Source organism: Rana temporaria, chromosome 1 (genome assembly GCF_905171775.1).
Source record: "Rana temporaria chromosome 1, aRanTem1.1, whole genome shotgun sequence".
Classification (NCBI taxonomy): Eukaryota; Metazoa; Chordata; class Amphibia; order Anura; family Ranidae; genus Rana; species Rana temporaria.
The window spans coordinates 221926538-221944599 of NC_053489.1; the positions used below are offsets into that span (position 1 = coordinate 221926538).

The following is an 18062-nucleotide window of genomic DNA, read 5'->3' on the forward strand; positions in this document are numbered from 1 at the left end:
CCACAGGAATCAGATTACCTGGTTCTCTTTGAGCGGTTACCCACTCTCTCATTTGGGGTGAAGGAACTTGACTGGTCTGCACAAAGTCCTGACCTCAACCAGATAGAACACCTTTGGGATGAATTAGAGCTGAGACAGCGAGCCAAGCCTTCTCATCTTATATCAGTGCCTGACCTAACAAATGCACATAGAGATATCTATCCATCTCTATCATGCAGTACTTTAACACTCTGGGAATCTTTTTAATGTGGCCTGACTGATGAGCAATGAAGATGCCAAAATGAATGCAGAACGGACATGTCTGGAACTACCAACTTCTGAGATGCCTAAACTTTTTTTTTTTTCTTTATTGCCATATGTAAGCAATGTACAAAGGAAAATATACATATCCCATAACCGGTTACATGGGAAAACATATCGCGTATCAGGAGCCACACACATTAGACGGCACCGCATAATCCATGATGTAAAATAGAGTTGGACAAGGTACTCAGTAATAAAAAAAAGGTAAAGAATAATACAAGTCCATTTCAGGCAGCAGATGTTGTATGTTTCAGTTATACAGAAACCTTGCAAAACAGTTCTATTAACTAGCCCATCAAGGTTGAGCTTGTGTGTTTAGGGATGTCCCTTGTTTGTATAGAGTGGTTATCTGAGCAGTTACAAACTTCCTGTCTGCTTGAACACATCTGATCTTTTTAATAAGCTGTTTGGTCCACCTTTACTGGATCATTTTTTGTTGTCAATTCATTCTCTGCAAACTAGATTAATTGCAGTGCTTGAAAATTCCAGGAGGGCAACAGTTTGGATTACTGCAAGTACCAGAGTGCCAGTCATTCTAGTCAAAGCCACTTAGGCCGGCCTTGGATGGAGCAAATTTCTGTCCTGCAACCACAGGTTGTATAAAGTTTTGCTAGATTCCCCCATCAGCACAGATGGCGTTGACATGGGAATGCCTCCCGCTGAGCCATTGTGTTCTCCTCCCAATGAGGGAAGATGCCCCCGCCAGGAGAACACAGTGATTATTAATGGTGACTAGAACAGCATGTAAAATCTGGCAGGCTGTTTGTAACCAAGTTGATCATCCTGGGTACTTCCAGCCTGCCCATACATGTTTTGAATCTTGGCTGGTTCCTGATTAATCTGGAGATTTGAACCGTTTATGGCTGGCTTTAGACATTTTTCCCTTGCTGTTTGGCCAAACGAAATTTCTTATGTGTTCTCTGAGACACACAGGGTTTGTTTGATTATATTTATTAGAAGGTTTAACGCATTGGCTACTGAATGTTGATCACAAAGTAAAAAGTGTATCAGTTTATTAAGGTTAAAAAATCCTAACTAGGAAAATAAGTATATTAGACTCTAGTAGACCTTGGCATGCTTCTTTGAATGCAGTATTGGGCCTGCTTTACACTAGTGGGATTTCAGATGCTACTTTAGTCGCACATAATCGCATGACAAGGGTAAATCTGTTCACATCAATGCTACTCAGCACGGAATGATTTTGGAAAAGGTTCCTGTACTACTTTGGTGTGATTTTAGCCCCATAGAATATACAAGCCTTATCAAAGTTGCAGCCAAGTAGCACTACGTAATCTCACTGAAATTTGGATAAAAATTTTGCAGCAGTGTGAACCGAGCCTTAGACTAGTTTTACCTGTTTTTTTATATTTCTTTACTCTGCTGCCACCTACTGAAAGTCTGACTACCTGTACAAGCTGTACACATAACACACAGCTAGTGTCAGAACCGCGTTATGGAAGATGCCAATGCTGACTTGTAATTGAGGGTAGAAGCTGTGAAGTTTTAATTTACGTTACTATTTTTAAACGCACGCACACACCCTTCCACACCCACACAGGTTGAACTGGATGGTCTGATGTCTTTATTCAACCTTACCAACTTTGTAACTATGTCATTTTCAACTGAACCAGACCAAGTATTTGAAATTCTGATTTCACTGGCAGCATCCTTGTTCAGGGTCCTTGCCCCACTAAATCGTGAAGCAAGAATGAGATCCCTTTCAGATGGGCTTTCCAATCAGGCCCAACTGTCAGTTTTTCCTGTTCCGTTAACACCCACCTACCTCTGTGTCCCTTCAGGTCCTGGGGAAGAAAAAAAAACCTTAAAGGACTGCTTCTTTTTCTGTATTTCCTCAATGAAAAATGATGGCCTGGTGGTAGCTTGATATAAATGGACATGACTATTTACATTCAGCTGCCCATAGATGTAACACTGGTCTCACACAGTCCTCCATGTAAATGTGGACTGATAGTGAACGGGAACAGATGACAAAATTAAGCATGCGATCTGTTCAAATTCCCTACTGAATAGAGCTGACAGAACCTGCTTAAAAAAAGGACCTTGCAGATGATCGGCTGAAAACTTCAGTCACGTCTTTTCAAAGAAAAATGATGGATGAAATGATTGGTAAATGGTCTGTATGTGTGAATGGGGCCTAAAGGTATAATTTAAATCTGGTGAAATTACAATTCTTATACTTTTTTTTTGCAGAAGGAATTGGCCAACTCTGAGGACTGTCCACGCATGTGTGCTTATAAACTAGTAACAATAAAGTTTAGATGGTGGGGGCTTCAAAATAAAATAGAAAATTTTATTCAGAAGGTAAGATGCATTTTATTACCTCTTTACACGTTGGTCATATGGCTTTCTTTTTCACACTTTTGTATGTACCTCTTCTTCTTTTTTTTTTCTTTTTTTGATGTACAGTTAACTGGGGTCATGTAATTTCTGCACTTATGGCATTTAAAGGGTCCATGCACACTGAAGCTAAAAAAAGCTATAAAAAAACGCCAGTAGCTTTGCAGGGAGCCTTTCAAAGTTTTTAGCGTTTATTAGCGTTTTTCAGTGTAGCATTTGATTTTTTTTTTTCAATGGATAAAAAAACGCTGGCGCCAGCGTTTTTGAGCGTTTTTCTGCGTTTTGTGTTTTTTTTGTTTTTCGACGAAAAATGGCACTTTGAACACAAAATTTTGGGCGTTCAGAAAAAAGCCAATAAACTCCAAAGCTCATTAACACTAATGGGCACATAGGCTAACATAGAGTTCAGTTTATGGGCTTTTTAAAAAAAGCCCAAAACGCCAATAAACTGCAGTTTATCAGCTTCAGTGTGCATGGAGCCAAAATGTAATATGATCTGTACTGCTCAGAATTCAATGCATCTGTCAGCTTATTCTTATAAACTTTGTAGACCATTTCCCAAAAGTGAAGCACACAATCTGGTGCAGCTCTGCATAGTAACCAATTGGCTAGATCAATTAAGCTTTGATAATAAAACCTGGAAGCTGATTGGTTACTATGCACAGCTGCACCAGATTGTGTGCTCCAATTTTAGCAACCCCCACTCCCACATGGTATAGCTAATAAAATACCAGGATTTCATAGACTTTCACCCTCTTGTACCAAGGCACTGTTCATTTAAATGTTTTGATAAGAAAACTTTAAAAAGAATGACTGACACTTGGCAGCAGTGGAGGAGTGGGTGATGATATTGAATCTAATATGACAGCATTCTTAGCCTTTTGACCTGCAAAAGATGCCATTACAACACCATCTTCTACATGTTAGAAGAGCTTTGGCTATTTGATGAGGGTAGGAGGTAAATGTTTGAAAAAAAGGGGGGGGGGGGGAGGCAAACAAAATGGCCCTAGATCGGACATTAGAGGCAAAATGCACGAGAGTATAGTAAAAAATATTTAGCTTATCGTCCATAGACGGACACAGCTCCTTAAATCTTGACAAGTGGGTTATGTTCCTGTTCATAGGAGAGGACTAGGCAGACATGTTGGTTATCTTAAAACATGTAACTTTAACAGAGTTGAACAGCCCCGCCCAGGGGGCGGTCCCTCCCGTCATAACCCCTCACCCGGCAGCATGCAGCCCATTTTTTTTTCTGCCTAGCAGAGAAGGACGTGGCTCCCTTTGGGCCCAGAGTCATGAAGACATTTTTAATGTATTTTTTTGTGATTCTTCTATCAACTGCCGGCTGGGTGACAGGCTGGATATTATAGATCCTTGTAGTCCCCCCAGTCCGGCCATCGAGTGTGAGCAGTCCTTAGCTACGCACTGGGTCGGCCACGACATACCCCATGGCTCCAGGGGTTTGCCGGTGAGCTTATGCTCCGGGGTCCACATATGACTGGGCTGCTGTTGTCTCACAGTGGATCGGGCCGACGGCTACTCGGTTGCGAGTCTGTCAGGGACTGTCAAGTCCTCGCAAGGACGAGTAAGTACGGTTCCTCCTGCCCCGGCAGGATGGAACCGCTGGGAATTCCTGGGATTAAGGGGTTCTCCTGTCCTCCCTTTCCCTGCTCTGTCTCCCTTTTCCCTCCTGTCCTAGGGCCCGCTGTGGCCGGGGTGTACCTGTGGGGGGACTCCGGATCCCTGTGGAGTGCCGGGGTCCGCTTTCTGTGAGGGGGGTCTGTCTCCTGGGAAGTCTCTGCACTGCCTTCTCGTCCACATCGCGGGGCTCAGGCGCCATTTTTAGTGTGCCTGCTTTCTCTATTGGAATTTCCATTGGCGGCCATTTTGTTGTGGTCCGCACTCTTTTATATGAGGCGTCTGGCAGCCATTGTGGAGTGGGTTTTGGCCTCTAGCACTGGCTTTCTAAACAGCGCACAGCTCCTTCACCTCAGTTTTTTACACACACGCGCACACACACGCTGTGTATACAAGAAAGGCAGGCAGCGGTGCTGGGTTGTGACCCCCCATCCCCCCCGGTTGGTGCAGCAAGGAGGGTGGACTTCTTGAGTGTTTTTTTTCCCGGAGGGCTGTCAGTGGGTGAATATGGAGTCAGTATCTGGCAGGCCTTCCCCTTAATTGCCAGAGGCAGCAAACGTTACCACTGCACCTGCGGTTCCCATGGATACTCTGTCGGCACTCCTGGAATCATTTTGTTGCCAGGGTGGAAGCGGCGTGCAGGCTTAAGGGCGCCCCCTCCCCCGCCATCTTCTGGGGAATGCTCTGACTCGGATTCGGGCCTGGCTGCGGCTCAGAGGATGGACCCCTCTATTCACAGGATACCCTGACCTTCTTGTCAAAATTGCAAATCCATAGGCTTTAGGCTTACCACTGTGATGTACTAGTAATAAAATGATCTTTTATGCGCTTGCTGCACAGATTGATAACATGTCCTCCTTTTAATCGTGTGCTTGTGGGGCACCAGTAAGGTTTATTTATTTATTTTATTTATTTTTTTAAGTGTATTTTGTGCGTGTACTCGAGAGAGGAGCCGGAGTTGGGAGTAGGCAGGCCTCCCCCAGAGGCAATCTGCCACCTTTCTCCATGCCCCGGGTGGCAATGGCGTGTGTGAGGGGGTCCTCCCACACAGCCCGCCCTACCAGCTCCGCTTTGAAGCCCAACGGGGCAGAGGGACTCCCTATAAGGGAGTGAGAGGATTTGCCCGCTCAACCAGCCCCGTTAGTCCTTCGCCTCTCTTTTTTAGAGACCGTGTGGTCAAAGTGCGTGCATGTTAACCCAATTTCGAGTGCGTGTAAGTGTGGTGGTTTTTGTGGGAGGGGGGTGGGCGTACTAAGCGCAGGCTTACCTCGCATAGCACACCCACCGGGAGCCAGGCTGAGACCACCAAACTCACATGTAGCCGAGACCGGGATCCGAACCCCTAGCTGCAGAGGTGAATGGCTTGTCAGCGCAGTGCCAATCGCGTTGAGCCTCCGCAGCTCCCTATGCAACTCTACAAATGGCTGCACTGGCCTTATTGCAACAGCAGGATCTCTGGCCGTCTGGGATGCTGGGAGCCAAATGGCCTGCACCATTTCCCAGAGCAAAGGTCCACAGTAGGGTGGTCTGTAAAAATTTGAAGCCGTCAGTCACAGCCTTTGTCCAGGTGGTGTCTCAAATTGTACCACCAGTATACTTTCCAAGGACACAATTTGCACCTAATTGAGGATTTCTTCTCTCTTTACACCGATTGCCTTTCTTGTGGCTGTCGCTGCGATCAGGATGGTGTCTGAAACTTGCAATTTTATTCTATAAGGATTCGTTTTTCCTATTCTCCATAAGTATGAGATTGTTTTAGGGCCATGGAATGGCATTTACCCTAAGGTGGTCTTGGCATTTCATTTAAATCAGTATATAGTGTGGCCTTCCTTTTTGTTTGGTTTCTAAGCATCCTAAGAAGATTGCTCTCCACTTCCTGGAAGTAGTGAGGATACTAGCATATTATTACTCAGCCATTTTGACCTGAGGGGAAAGGTTTCCATTTTCAGTGATGGTTCACTTCATTGGAAATATTGATTCATCTTGGACTTTCCAGCACCAGGTTTTGGTTTCTCAGGTCTCTAAAGCCACCACCTTTTCTTCTGCGTTCACATTGACTGACTACATTTTACTAGGTGGATGTTCAGGTCCCTGCGTGTCCTCCAGCCCTGTAAGAAACTTCTGTTCCTTAGTTCTTGGTAAAGGATAAGCTTGCCTTTTTGAACATGTTACATGTTCCACCTTTTTTTAGGGTGGGACATGTTCCAGCATCTGCACCTCACCCCCCCTCTGTGACAGAAGGTGGGGGAATCTTCATCCCACTGTCGCATGGCTCTGCATGGCAGTGTTCTGTGAATGAATGAACTACAAGTACTGTCAGCCACCATGAATGACGGCTTGTAGTTCTCAATGAACTGCAAGGGTGATGGTGAGCAGCATCCTAGTTCAGTGATCCTTCCTACTCTGATTACTTCCTGCAGGCGGGTGCAATGCTCTGCAGGTCCCTTCTTTAAATTATTCACATTTTTTTTCCTGCAAATTTTAATGTTTGTTTTATTTTTTCTAAAGGTGAGTCTAACCTTTTTAAAGCGGTAGTTCACCCCCCCCCGACACGATTTTACCATCGAGACAGGCATTGTAGCGCGAGCTACAGTATGCCTGTCCCGATTTTTTTAACCCCGGACTCACCTTGTAATCGGAGATCGTATTTTTCGGCTCCCGCGGGGAATGGGCGTGCCTATGGAGAGGGAGGATGATTGACGGCCGGCCCTGGCACGTCACTCTCCCCGAAGACAGCCGGAGTAGGTCTCGGCTCTTCACGGCGCCTGAGCACAGGCTATGCGCACGCGTCGTGAAGACCAAGCCTATTTCGGCTATTTCCGGAGAAGCGTGACGCGCCAGAGCCGGCCGTCAATCATCCTCCGTCTCCATAGGCACGCCCATTCCCCGGTATCTTCGATCTACGCGTACAAGGTGAGTACGGGGGTAAAAAATTCGGGACAGGCATACTGTAGCTCGCGCTACAATGCCTGATTTTATGGTAAAATAAAAAAAAATATGTTTTTTTTCGTCGATAGGGTGAACCCCCGCTTTAAGTGGTTTTCTTGATGGGCCGTTGTTTGCTGTTGATGGTCCCTCATGGGATTGCTTTTGGACATAAAAGTCTATGAATTGATTCTCTTGTGAGGTACAATTATGGACATTACCTGTAGAATCTTTCTTAGAGTGCATCACAGGACACGGGTCTCTTTTAAGCCAATGCTGCCAGTGAGAAGGGTTTTGCAGAACTGGGTCAAGCTTTGCTATTTGCCAGTGTCCACTCACATTGAAGCGACGCATAACCCAATGTGTCTATGAATTAACTCTCCTGTGTCCAGTGATGTGCTCCAAGAAAGCAATTTTACAGGCAAGTCAAAAATCCTGTTGGATCTCCTGTATGGTGCTCTGATCTGCTAAAGTGAGACCCAGAAGCCCAGGCATTGACATGTGGAGCCTTGAGGGCATGCCTAGCAATACCTAAAAAAATCTATTTGCATAGAAACTTTGGCGCTGCAGACCAGGATACCTTTGCCATGAACTACAAAAATAGAGGATGTTACTGTATTTATGATCTTCTTTAAAAGGTAAAGTGTGGATATCTTCTACAGCAGATCAGTGGTTTTAAAAGGGTGTCTTATTTTCTGTCCTCAATGTAATCACAATGTAGAGTTATTCTCACAGCTATTAAACACCTTGTGCATCCCATTGTAATATATCACTAGTGTCAAATTTGATGAATACCACGTTATCACTTTTTCTTTTTTCCCCTTAAGCAAGAAAAACGAATATTCACAAACTTTCATCGTCAGTTGTTCTGTTGGATTGACAAGTGGATTGACCTAACAATGGAAGACATAAGAAGGATGGAGGATGAAACACAAAAGGAATTAGAAGCAGTAAGAATATTATTTGCACGTGTCACTTGCATTTCGTATTTAGTACAATAAAGTTATCCATATAGTTAAACATGCACTCTACAACATTAGCATAATAGGTAGAAGCTTCATTTCACGGGTTGCACTCCATTGGTATAATTGCAATTGCTTTTTCAAGCTTTAGATTTTTTTTTTTATTATTATTAATTTTGCATGCTCTTAAAGCGGGAGTTCACCGAAAAATTTTTTTTAACATTAGATTGATGCTCATTTTGGCAAGTGGAATCGGGTGTTTTTTTTTAAATTGAAGCAGTACTTACCGTTTAAGAGAGAGATCTTCTCCGCCGCTTCCGGGTATGGTCTTCGGGACTGGGCGTTCCTATTTGATTGACAGACTTCCGACAGTCGCATACATCGCCTCACGAGTAGCCGAAAGAAGCCGAACGTCGTTGCGGCTCTATACGGCGCCTGCGCACCGACGTTTGGCTACTTTTGGAAAATCGTGACGCGATGTATGCGACCGTCGGAAGCCTGTCAATCAAATAGGAACGCCCAGTCCCGCAGCCCATACCCGGAAGCGGCGGAGAAGATCTATCTCTAAAACGGTAAGTACTGCTTCGATTTAAAAAAAAAACACCCGATTCCCCTTGACAAAACGAGCCTCAATCTAATGTTAAAAATGTACTTTTTGGGTGAACCTCCACTTTAAGGATTAGGCAGATTCTTCTAAATGTTTGAAGGAGAGGGGGGTGGTTCTCATTGCTCCTGTTTAGTCTTTTAACAAGCAGCCTGTGCCCCCATTGCTGAGCTCTTCTGAAGTGTTATTGTCTGGCTGTTATGCTGAATTTAGCAAACTTGTTCTGGGTCCGTGACTCAAGTATTTAAAGCAGAGCTAGCCAGATAACTAGCATTCTTGGAAGGTAGTTAGGAATGGCAGCCCTCATGTTTGTCAGGGTTGATGTGTTTATTTTTTCTCTCCCAGAAACTTTGATTTGCAACAGGGTGTTGCTGAGATTGTTATCCAAGACTGGTCATGCGTTTTATTTCCCATATGTTACCCTCACTTAGTTTGATAGCGAGGACCAACCACAGCCAGTTGTAGTCTATTCCTCGTTACTTATGGCTGCTGCTGTTCACACTATAAATCAAAGTCACTTTTACGAGCTGATTTTTAATACTTCATTCATGAGCTTTCCACTTTCCAGTAATTTCATGCTGAGTAGGAACCTTTTGCACACATGTGGAATATTTGTATTGTTCACAGTAGTAGAACATTATTATTTTTTTAGACTTTAGCGAGTGCCTGCTATGGCTCATTATTTTGTCAAGCCCAATCTATTTGGGTCACATCTTCTGCCAGAAGTAGCTTACAGGCTAACATTATGGACTGGCGTGGAGTATTAACAAGTGGAATAATAGTGCCTTTGGCATAATTGAAATAAACCACAGCCCATAGAGGACCTTGGTTAAGTTTCCTACTAAGTATAACTTTAGAACATCGTTTTACTTTCTGTAATACAAAGCTTGTCAAGTTTCTATTGAGACAACATCAGTTTCTATTGCTGATTGGGGGTATGTTAAAACTTATTGTTTTCCATGTGCCCTGTTGAAATCATACAGTGGTATGGTGCTAATGCAGAAAAATGCAGTTCCATGTACATAGTATGAACAAGTTGTCCTTTTAATTCCCCTTACCTCAGCCCTTGGAGTGCAGCCCACCTTGCTTTAATAACTGATCAATTTCGATGTCTAACCCAGTAGATTCTGTTTGTTATACTAGCGTTCTGTTGTCCCATTCATTCCCATGGGCAGCCATTCCCATGTCAGCCTTAAACAAAGTATGGCTCACCTATAGGGATGAATGGGGCCACAGCAGATATGAATAATGTGAATAGGTGCCATCCAGAACCTTGATGGAAGAAGGTAAGTATTGATGTCACGTTTCATGCCAGAGTGTGACCCCATAGAAAGATTTTATAGGTAGGCAGAGGCATGATAAGAGTGTCATGCATAAATGTGTGTTTCCTTCATATATTCCTTTTCTGCTTGCTACTTAATATTTGAGCATAAGTTTTGTTCATTGAGTCAATCCTTACCCCTCTTGCAGTATAAAAGCAAACCCTCTGGTCAAGACTTGTATAGAAGAAAAAACATCTTTCTTGACTGGACAGTGACAGTAGAATCTATTTTCTGCATCAAACATTTGTTCCCTTATCCTTTAAGCAGTTATACTTATTGTTTAACCATTTGGAAGGCCTTTTTTTTGTGATGAAGCTTAAATGTCTGAGTGAGTATATATTTTTTTGTTTAGCAGTTTTTCGTTTCATCTCACATTTAGATACGTAAGAAGGGTGCCGTTCGAGGCACATCTGCTGCAGATGTCTAAGAAAGCCTGCTCTTTAGTCTCAGAGGCAGTATTAATGTGTGTAAGTAGCGGGCTAAAAAAAAGGACCTTTTTCTGCCATACCACTCAAGCCTATGGTGCAGGTTAAATCCTGTTCTATTTTTCACAAACTGCACCATTCTGTGGAACCTTTTTACCTTTTTTCTGCCTGCCTTACTACACTACAGCATTACTTATCTGTTTGCTTTCTGTAAAGTTGAAGATCCTTGAGGGTGTTGGAAATTTTGGTGTTGTTCAATATATAAAATGCACAGATTAAGTTTCAAAATGTGGCAGTCAAAGTGGTATTAAACCCAAAAGCAAAAATTAAATATATTGCAGCTTACAAATCACGTGGTGGCTGCATTCATTTTCTTATAGGCTCTTTGCTCTGTTTTCTCCTTGTGATCTGGCCCCTCCTGTATTAGAGTACACACTCTCTGGATGAAGGACAGTCACCTTTTGGACAACAGCATTGCAAGTCTGGGGGGAGGGAAGTGTTGGGGCCCTTTCACACGGGCGGACCGGTCAGCTCTGTGCTCCTCTATGGCGCCACGGATGTCAGCGGTGACATGCCCGCTGACATCCGACCCGCTCCGATCCGCCAAAGTGTGACGGAGGAAAACCCTACTTTTCCTTCCGTCTATCGGATGGGGTGACAACGGACTCTACAGTTCGTTGTCACCCGATTCCCCATAGGGTAGAGCGGCGCTCTGACAGGTCGGTTCCTGCACAGTGTGCAGAAGACAGACCTGTAATCTGCCTGCTCAGTGGGGATCGACGGAGTGGAGCCCGCACACGGAACCGCCCTGTGTGAAAGGGCCCTTGGGTGTACCAGCAGATTTAGATGCACTCAAAAATTGAAGCCAAACCCCAGATACCAGTTACAGCAAACCGCTTTTTTCCTTTTGGGATAAAAGTTTTATATAAAAGCTTAACTTTGTAGACGCATCTTGGCGGTAAATGGTTTGTGTCATGTCTGTAACGGATGCATTCTACTGGACAGCGTGACCTTCTTTTTTTTTTTTTTTTTTTTTTAAATATGGTGAACTGCAATATGTTTGCTTTTGGGTTTCATACTGCCTTAAACTGGACCTTAAACCCAAATGCAATGTCCACCTATTAAAGAGTAACTTCACCCAGGTTTGGAAAAAGTAAAAGCAGCTACAAGTGCAAGAAAAATGCACTTACCAGTGCAGTAAGTCTGAGGTCTTCCTGATCAGTCACACCTGGCCTCTTACTACACATTCACAAGATGCGCTAACTGGAGGAGACTGTCCCGAAGCTGCCTATGATGTGGGAAGTTATCCCAGAAGCCAACATCAACCTTTCCTAGTCGAGGGAGGAAGAATTGAAAACAAATATCTGCTGGAAAAGCCACTTGCTGCTCAAATGTGTAAATGGGACAGCCAGGATTATGCAACCTGCTTTAAGTAGTGTCCTATTTTCCTGTGGTAAAATGCACTTAAATATTGAGATAGATAGAGAGAGAGAGAGAGATACTGTATATAATTAAATTTTTTTTGCATTTGGCTTAGGGGAGCAAGCAACATGTAATAAGCAGATCTTGAAAAAAAGGTGCAAGGTGCACTCAAATATAGTACTTTTTCCTTACATGTACATGACCCCTTTTGATATGAATATATCAAATGACGAAGTTGCTGCTTCATCGCACGGTTATCGCCATATATTTTTTTTCATATCTATTAAAATGTATGGTAACTTTGCTTATTGCCCTTTGTCTAGCTAAATCGGACCGGTATGGTCACAGGTCAGTATTTCTAGCTGGCCCTCAATCGCGTGTTTCAGACTTCCGAGTAGGATCACAAGTTCATTCGTTGCAAACCTTTCTAAAGGATGACCGCAATTGTCCATATATAGTGAAAGCTTGCTGTGTAACATCAGACAAAATTGCTACTGAAACTTTTTTCAACAGTGTTCAACCAAGGGGGGCTTTTCTGCTGTTTCTGACTGGACCACAGTGCTTACATAATTTTGCACTAAGGCCCGATTCACACTTGAGCAACACTACTTTTTTGCATGCTTTTACAGCCTGTTTTTGGGTTGGCGCCATTTATTTGAATGGGCCTCCCAGCGCACCAAAAACATGCTCATTTACCAAATTTTGAGCCATGAGCCAAGTGCTGTGTGTTGTGCCTTGTGCGTGGAAAATGCACAACTGCTACCAACATTGGGGTGCCATTAAGAAATGATGGCAATGCAAGAGCGTTGCGCATTTTAGCTTGTTTTTCGTGCACTTGCAGAAACTCAGGTTTCTGCCCATGTTTCTACTTCGCCAAAGTGTGACTGGGGCTTAAGGTGCTGCATGTAACAGTTTTTCTATTTTTAGAATCAAATTTTACAGGTAGATGGCATACTCATTGTATTAAATTCAACAAGTAATGTTATGTCGGGTACGGAGGCGAAATTGGTGTATAGCATCATTGTTTGGAAGGATGGTTCTTATATCCAGCAGTAGTTAAAGATTTTTTTTTTTTGTATATTGTTTTCAGGGATCATGTATTTTTGGTGCATCAGTTAACCTAGACTAGTGCTGTGCTATTTTGATGCGTTTTTGTAGTGCAGTTTTAAGTTTTCAATGCATGTCTGAGACTCATCACTGCTGTCAGCCAGCAAGGATAAGTCATTAGTTGTTGCTACTGTGAGCAGCAGGGATGACTGTTTGGTAGTTAAAAAGCTGGCACCCACCAGGGTCCTAACAACCATGAGTCATCCCCGCTGTCATTGAAATGTTAACAAAAAAGTAAATATTGGAAAATAAAAAATCCCAGAAAGGGGGCCACGCTCAATCCCTACAAGGCTCTTTGAGTCCAGTATGAATTTTAAGGAGGAACCCCACGCCCAAAAAATAAAAATGTTTGGGATCCCTCAAAATCCCTTCGGTCTGGTACCACACACACCAAGAAACAAAAGGAAAATGTGACCCCCCCCCCCCCCCCCCAATCCCTTCTGTGTGGCAGGACATAAAAGGGAGGGGGCGGGTAATCGCTAACCTCCCCCCCCCCCCCATCTCTCTGTAACCATACTAGGCCACAAGCCCTCAACATGGGGTGCTCACAGCAGAGATTAGTCCCTGGTTGTTAGGATGCCGGCGGGCTCTGACTTTTAACAAACAATACAAATTGCATCAAGAAACGCATGTAGATGCGATTTTGATGCTTTTCTATTGAAGTCTATGATCCACAAAATCTCACTGCATAGCCCCAATAGTAGAACAGGACCCTCCCCCCTAATTTGCATCACAGCTGCGCTGCATTGTTGTGAACACACAACATTGGAAGCCATGTTCTTTCCATTGTAATACGATTCAGTGCAACACAAGTTTCATCTGAAATTGCATCAGTATGACTCGGGCCCTAAAAGCAACTTTACTTTATGCTATACTAGTAATCACAATTCGTTTCCTTACTAATCCCTTTTTCTTTTTATTTCTCTATATATTTTTTTTTATTTTTATTTTTTTATATCAAATATCTCGACTTTACTTTAACTGACTTTTTTTTTTATGGAGCTTGTTTTCATTAACCTTCCCTTTTTGTCCCTGTACACAGCTACGCAACCAAGGTCAAGTAAGAGGAACAAGTGCTGCCCACGATGAATGAAGATGGACCCGACCAAACCGCATGCAGATTTCTTTTTTCCTTTATACCTGTGTTTATATATCTATAAGTTTGTAGCTATATAAACATATTCTGAACATTAACTTATGTATACTGTACCTGACATGAGCAAAAACAAAATGTAAAGGTGAATGTGTACTGTACATAAAGTTTACAAACCTTTCTGAATGTCACTAAAATTGTAAAATTGTGGGCGGCTGACACCCAGATAATATTTTTGTACTATATGTTTTGCTTTTAATATTTTGTTTTAGCATCACAAAAAGATATCCCAATGTTCAATGGTTGTTTTACTATTTAAAATGTTTTCCATTTAGTGGAAGGGGTAAAATGAGTGTATTGCTTGACTATCGATCACTGCTGTCGCCTTCTGGTTCCCTTTGATCCACTGATTTGATGCCTCATACAAAGAACTTCCAGGTCCAATCATCTTGCAGCTCCCATTCCTGAGTCTCAGGCCTTTGACATTCAATAGAAAGTCTCCAACACCTAGGCAAAGGGATTTGCAGGACTTTGGAATCCAGATGTGGAGACCAGTGGATTGGTGGGTAAGGGCGCACTGGTGATTGGCACTGACACTGTACCCTCTTCTCACCCATTGTACTCATGTTCATTCAGAGGACATAAATGCTGCTGCTATGAATGTCATGTAGGGCTTCTTTTGTCCTGTACTGGTATATATAATGTTTCAACCTACACTAATGGTGACCATGTTTTCAAGCAACAACTGGGATGCCATTTTGAGTGCTGACCAATAATCTATCAAGATGCAGCCTGTTCACATCCAATGTACCTCATGACCAAACTCTTGGGGGGGGGGGGGGGTTATTTTGCTAAAGGCAAATCCACTTTGCACTACAAGTGCACTGAAAGTGCACTTTCAGATGCAGTCGCTGTAGATCTGAGGGGGACATGCAAGGAAAATAAACGGCATTTTAGCTTGCACATGATTGGTCAATAAAATCAGCAGAGCTTCCCCTCATTTCAGATCTTCCTCTCCGATCTACAGCGACTGCACTTCCAAGTGCACTTGCAGTGCAAAATGGATTTGCCTTTTTCGTAAATAACCCCCTTGGTTGCTTCTGGGAATTGCTAAACTGTGGATAAATTGGTTTCAGCATACAAAATGACTGTGCCTCTTGTTACTAGGGCAGGTGAGTCATTTCACCAGTAATTGTTTTAAATGTCCACTTTGTCCTTGCACAGACATGCAAGGTTTCTTTTTATTGTTTAGTCTCTTTTTTGATAGCATTAAAATTGTGTCCTAGCAGATGTCCATTTATCTGATGAATGTTTGAATCCAAAGCTATCCTTAGATTGTAACTAAGGTCCTCTCCTCGCTGTCAAATTATGTTTTATGGCTAGCCAAAATGTACTTCAGGCTGTCCTGTAGGTAGGTAAATCTCTTGATTTCCATGAAAAGTATGCTGTATGCAGAAGAGTTTGCTTGTGATCTCCCCAACCAATGTTCTCTTTTTGCATTCTTTTTGGAATGAAGAGGGCGAAAGATAAAATAACTGTAGACAAGCCCAAAGGATGTATGCTTCTTTGTGTATGGATGCGGCTGTGTGCATACTAGTATTTTTCCCCCATGTCTTTTACAATTTAGTTTTGGAAATTAAAGGATAGGTTCACCTTAAGTAACATGTTACTAAATCACCTGCTGCCACTTTGACCCCCCCATTGTGACCACAGGTAGAAGGGGATCTTCTCCTTGCTGTCAGAATTTAAAAACGGCTCGGCCAGGTGGGTGCATATGAATGAATTGCAACTACCGTCTGCCATTGTGGTTGACGGCTTGTAATTCTCAATGAACTACGAGGGCGATGGTGAGCGCTCTAGTAGTTCATTGATCTTCCGGCAATTCCGTAACTGCCTTCCCTTACCGGAGGTACGAGCAGCAAGTTCTACTGAAAGTCTGAGGGAGCCTGGACTTTACACCTGCGATCTGCTGGTGAGGGTGTAATGCTTTACAGGCTCATGAGATCTGAAAAAAAAAAATGTCCATTTTTGTTGCGTTTTTCTTTAGGTGAACTTAGCCTTTAGGCAGAAACCTAAAGCAGAATATCGCATAGAAAAAATAATTGCTCTGTGTAATATGTGGAATTCCTGGGCAGAAAAGGGATTTAAGAACTAGGACATAAACTACTGTGCTTTTGGTCTCTACTGGGTTTCTCTGTACACAATAGCTGTGATTTGTGGATAACTGATGTTTTGTCTGATTGTGTAACTCTGCTTTACATCTCTCTGATTTCCAAATATTGCCTGAACAGTGGGGCAAAAATGCTCGGAAGCACACAACCCCCCCCCCACCCTTTCTGTCTCTGGTATGAAAGCTTTGTGAACAATGGAATGACGTTGCTCATTTCAGATGTTGCAGTTTGGAAACTATGCAAACTGTTAATGCAGAAAATGATTTATGCTTTAGAGATTTCTGATCTTTTTATGTTAAAAAAAATAAATAAAAAAAAATGCACATAAATTGAAAACCATATATATATAAAAAAGAGAGCATTATATATAGTGTGTAACAAATCCAGGAGTGAATGGATAATAGCATTATGTAATGTTCAGTTGTAGACACTGCATACATGTCATCAGAATGGGGTTTTTCGTGTGTTTTTTTTTTTTTTTTTAAATGGAGCATGTTAAATGCCTAATATTATGCCTATTAAATTTGAATCTAAGGGAAAATATTTTAGGAATGATGGTAAAACTTTTTTGTATAAGTCCTAAAGATAGATGTAGTAAAGATGGAAACCTTAAAAAAATAAATAAAACACCTGCCTTTTTATCTTCTCTATCCATTCATATTGAAACTGACATTTGGTCTGGCCACATCTTGTAGTTCCCCCTACATCCTGGAAGAGCTGTTGTATTCCTCAAGTCTTCTCCTGTGCTAATTTTAAAATGTAAACCTTGCTGAATTTATTACAGGGTATCCCTCTCCAATGTTGGTAATACTTGGGCCCAAAATTGCTGTGTTTCCTTACAGGAATGTTCTATAAACAATAATATGGTTGAAAGCTGACTTTAAAGGATAAGTTCAACTTTGGAAATATGTTGCGTCTTCCGCCCGTTGATAGTGTGGAACATGTTTCCATTGCTGCAGCCACTCGCTGATCCCCTCACTCCCTGTGACAGCAGTATGGGGAGAAGTTCCCTGTACTAGTTGTCACTTTTTGAAAAGGGCTTGAGTGAGTGGGTAACTTGTATAGCGCTGCAAATGTGAACTAAATTTTGCATCTAGTGTCGTCCTGTGTCTTTAGAAGAGGCGGGTCTTACGTTTTCCCCGAAGGTCCGATGGTTTTCTTCTATGCGGATGTCAATGGGTAGAGCATTCCATCGCCGTGGTCCTTGAACTACGAATCTTAGTTCTCCTTTAGATTTGTAGTGGGTCTTGGATGTGGAGGAGGTTTTGGTTAGTTGACCTGAGGGCGCGACTAGGGGTGTAGTGTTTATTTTCTCGCAAAGGTATTGAGGAGCAGTGCAGGGCTCATCCCACAGTGCAGTGTAGTTCACACTGTTCTGAACTAAAAGTATGGACGTCTTTTGCAGATGTCGCCTTATAGTTCTCAATGTACTACCACAGTGCTTGTGGAAGTTCTGAGTCTTCCTGTCAGTGTGAAACCACACATACGATGTCCAGGCAGACTGCTTACACGGTCTGCAGGATTCCTTCATGGCACCCGTGATCTGCTGATCACTGGTGCAATGCTTTTAGGGCTCCTACATAAATCATAGTAAATGCACGTTTTTTTTACCTACATAAAAGGTGATTTTTTTTTTTTAAAGTGAACTTATCCTTCAACCAAATTATTGGACAGGTTTCCAATGTGGTTTCATGTAAAGCAAAAAGGGAAAGTACAGTCCATGGATGGCAAG

The 18062-nt window shown here is 42.7% G+C and overlaps 1 protein-coding gene across 2 annotated transcripts in view; it reads left to right on the forward strand.

Moving 5' to 3' along the window:
• The window catches only part of PITPNB (phosphatidylinositol transfer protein beta), a 78924-nt gene extending 64026 nt beyond the window's left edge, over positions 1-14898 (forward strand). Inside the window, exons 9-12 of one of the 2 annotated variants that reach the window (XM_040350818.1) lie at positions 2515-2625; positions 8052-8174; positions 10492-10579; positions 14109-14898. In XM_040350818.1, coding sequence (XP_040206752.1) covers positions 2515-2625; positions 8052-8174; positions 10492-10539 — 282 coding nt within the window. In that variant the 3' untranslated portion in view covers positions 10540-10579; positions 14109-14898. The remainder of the gene's footprint in view (positions 1-2514; positions 2626-8051; positions 8175-10491; positions 10580-14108) is intronic. The other variant, XM_040350812.1, reaches the window with a different exon arrangement.
• The last annotated feature ends 3164 nt before the right edge of the window (positions 14899-18062 follow it).